General features: G+C 41.1%; 1 protein-coding gene across 1 annotated transcript in view; it reads right to left on the reverse strand.

Moving 5' to 3' along the window:
- Mipep (mitochondrial intermediate peptidase) overlaps window positions 1-4,018 on the reverse strand; it is a 112,258-nt gene that overhangs the window by 97,850 nt on the left and 10,390 nt on the right. The window contains exon 4 of the mRNA XM_013013248.1: window positions 2,335-2,398. Within this exon, the coding sequence (XP_012868702.1) occupies window positions 2,335-2,398 (64 nt within the window). The remainder of the gene's footprint in view (window positions 1-2,334; window positions 2,399-4,018) is intronic.

A 4,018-nucleotide genomic window follows, 5' to 3' on the forward strand; every position in this document is an offset into this window, starting at 1 on the left:
GCTTTTTTCTTTTTGCTTATGTGGTGCTGAGGAATCGAACCCAGGGCCTCAGGCATGCAAGGCAAGTGCTCTACCACTGAGCCACCTTCCCAGCCCCCAGCCTAGGAGTTTAACACTAGCCTGGGCAACATAGTAAACATGGAAAGACTACTGTCCTTTATGTTTTATAAATTATGTGGTTGGGTTTCCTTCAGCTCTCTCTTCTAAGACCTGTAAGGCATCTTCCTCATACCCTGTCATAGTGGGCATCTTTGCAAACAGACTTGGAAGTTGAGAGAGAAGAATTTACTCTAGGGGAAGCACACATTACATAAAAGCAGCAGTGTTTGTGCTGAAAAACCAAACACACAATTGGTTGGCCAAGTTTCAAAAGTACTGTTCAGGAAGGTGTAGAACATAATAGATCAGAACTACCCATGTTCCTTCTAAGCTATCAAACTCAGTGTCAGACAGCATTACAGCAATTCGCTACATATTTGCACTTACTGCCTCAAATCTAGTGTGTGCTAGAAACACAACCCACATGCCTATTATCCCAGTCCTCAGGGACTGAGGCAAGAAGATAGAAAGTTCCAAATCAGCCTGGCATATATAGCAAGACCTTATCTCAACACAACAAAAAAAGAAGCTTGTAGGGGAAAAGGGACAGGAAGTGTGATAGGGGATGAAACTGATTGAACAGTATAAACATGTAACAATGAAATCCCCCTCCCCCCCCACAAAACTCATAACTAATATAAGCCATTTAAAAAACAGCAACATGGATATGGCCTATAATTCCTGGACTTGGGAGGTAGAGACAGGAGGACCTTGAGTTCAAAGCCAACCTGAACTCTATAGCAAAACCTTGTCTTAAAAACAAGATCCAGCTGGATCTGGTAGCTCATGACTGTAATTCTAGCTAATCAGAAGGCTGAGATCTGAGGATTAAGGTTCAGTGCTGGTCCTGACAGACCAATCTGGGAGACTTTTTCTATCCAATTAACCATAAAAAGTCAGAAGTTGGAAGTGTGGCTCAAGTAGTTGAATACCAGCCTTGAGGAAAAAAGTTAAGGGACAGGATTTAGGCCCTGAGTTCGGGCTCTAGTCTCAGCATAAAAACAAAATAAAAACATGATTCATAGGTGCAATATTTGATAGACCAATAATTTGGGCACTTCAACAAAAGGCTATATACCACAAGAGTGACACAAGTTAAGGTAGAGTTCCAGTAAATACAAAATTCCTCCCTCTAGCAGGACACCAGTGGCTTATGCCTATAAATCAGGAGGCTGTGATTTGAGGATCAAGATCAGAAAAGTCCATGAAACTCTTATCTCCAATTAACCACCAAAAAGCCAGAAGCAGAGCTGTGGTTCAAGTGGTAGAGCAACAGCCTTGAGTGAAAATGCTAAGAGACAGGGCCCAGGCACTGAGTTCAAGCCCTATGTACCAGCACAGGGAATAAGGGGGTGGGGCACGCTAAGTAGACTACAGGTAGGACAGGACAATGTGAGCAGCAGACTCTCGGTGGTACCCGGCTACTGACACCCTTCCAGCCCTGAGCTCATGCCTGTCATGTGGGAGAGAGATCAGGGCCTGGAAACTAAGGGTGAGAACTTGAACAAATTGCTGTCTTGTTCCCATATCTGCAAAGCAAGAAGTCTGGACTATGTGCCAAGTCTTCCACTCTGCATAAACACACATGACCTCAACTTATCCTGCCAGAACATACAATGAGAACAAATGCTTCTGTAGAGTCCTGATAATTCCTGTGTGTTCAATTTTTGCAAGATCAGCCCTGCTATCCCTCTGCCAATCTCTCTGAGTACTGCTACTTCATCCTTAACCCATGACATACAAAATGCCCCAATGTCAAATCTTTTTTCCCCCGCTTTTCTTTTTCTGGTGCTAATATTGAGGCTTGAACTAAGGGCTTTATGTTCTTGCTTGGCATTTTTGCTCAAGACTAGTTCTCGACCACTTGAGCCACAGCTCCTCTTCTGGCTTTCTGGTGGTTAACTGGAGATAAGAATCTCAAGGACTTTCCTGTTCGTGTTAGCCTCAAGCCATGATCCTTATGGCTCACCCTCCTGAGGAGCTAGGATTATAAGTGTAAGCCACTGGTTTCAGCTTTCAAGACATTTTTTAATTGTGACTTATCAGGGAGTGACTGGCTGATCTCCAGACTTTACTACACTCAAAGGCCACCCACAGGGGGATTTCATAACAAATCAAACACCTAAGCATTTTTGTGATAGGCAAATTGAAGTAATATCCTAGGGCAATAGCAACAAAGACATCAACTAAACATCAGCACACCAGGAGGAATCAGTCACAGCACAGAAGTGTTACCTTCTCTTCATCTAGATGGATTCCACTGATTTCAAAATCAAACATAAACAGTTCTGCCACTCTCCTGGAATAAAATAAGTCTCAGGTTACAATGGGTTTAAAAAAAAAGTCTTTAAGTTCTCATTATTAAAAATTTATTGCTGAGAGTTGCTTCAATACATACACACATACACATACACACATACACACACACACACACAATCTGTTTTGAACAAGGAGCTTTATATCTCAGAAGTCAGGGAACACACCTCAGACTGACAATTACAACTTGCTTGTCATGTAAAAGCCTATTCTTTCATTCACAGAGCAAACTTGTGAAAGTGCACCATTGTAATTACACAAGTATTTCAACTCCATCCAAATGCCAATAATTAAAAACATAAAAGTTTACACTTGGATGGCTTTTCAAAGGCCCCTGCCATGAGATTTTCAGGTTTTCTCCTCCAATTCCTTGATGCTGGGCTAGAAGATGAGTCTCTTGGCTATGGGGAATTAGTTTCTTGCTTTTTAATCTTGGCAGCAATTTCAAATCTAACACTTTCTTTGTCAACAATGTAATTTTTTTTAATTATTTTGTTTCTGGTTGTAGGTTAACCAAATATTTGATATCCTGGTCTGGCTTTGACTTTTCAAAATGGATATATTTATCTTCCCGATAATGTTGTCAAAGCTATCACTCTTCTTTCTTTTTGTTTATTTTGTTTTTAAACAAGGGCTGGTTTTACAGCCCAGGCCGGCCTCCCATTGTCCATCCTTTCACTCTGCCTCCCAAGCGCTGCGTTCACAGGTGTGTTCCACCACTTCCATCTTTCATCCCCAAAGAGATTTTTGATGAAGAGAAATAGAAGTTCTTCTAAACTGCTTTTGTTTATCCCTTATGGTGCTAGGATGGAAGCCAGGGCCTTGCCGTGGTAGGTAAGTGCTCTACTAGTGAGTTAAATTCCTGAAATTCAATAGACCACATTAGTAGGGTCATTCATATTCTTTCTGAAATAATGTAAAGTGTTTCATTCAAGCCCCAAAACTGGCCTCATTGCCTCTACCTCACATTCATTTCCTTCCTAAACAGCAGAGTATTCTCTTCTCAGGTAAAGGTATTTTCTCTTTTTTCTATTAAGAGAAAATATAAACTGGGGGAGGGGGGAGAGGAGGGTGGTGCTTTACCACATAGGTTTATCATAGTATTCCACGTAAGTGTAACAGAATGTTTACTAAAGAAGTGTACAGACCCAGGTATGGTAGGTAGTGTGCATCTGAATCTTAGTGTTTGGGAGATAGAGGAAGGAGGATTGAGAGTTTGAGGCCAGCTTGGGCTATACAATGAAACCCTGTGCAAAGAGTGAAGAGGGGAAGAGAGGGGGAGGAAAAGGTGGAAGAAGAGGAGGAATGGAGAGAGAAAGGGAGGGAACTAAAGAGAGAGGGGGAGAAAGGGGAAGGAAAAATAAATGTAAAAAACTAAAATCATTAATCCCACCAATGATAACCTCTATTTAAAATTCTGTATTTCCCTCTAACAAACTTTCTATGTTATATTACTATTTAGAATCACCAATTAATTATACTTTTGTATTTAGCTTTTAAAAATAAAATAACATCACAAACGCTTATCATTAAATACTGTTCAGAAATACAACTTTTAGGGGCTGGGAAGGTGGCTCAGTGGTAGAGTGCTTGCCTTGCATGC

This window comes from Dipodomys ordii, unplaced genomic scaffold, assembly GCF_000151885.1.
Source record: "Dipodomys ordii isolate 6190 unplaced genomic scaffold, Dord_2.0 Scaffold1, whole genome shotgun sequence".
In the NCBI taxonomy this organism is placed as follows: domain Eukaryota; kingdom Metazoa; phylum Chordata; class Mammalia; order Rodentia; family Heteromyidae; genus Dipodomys; species Dipodomys ordii.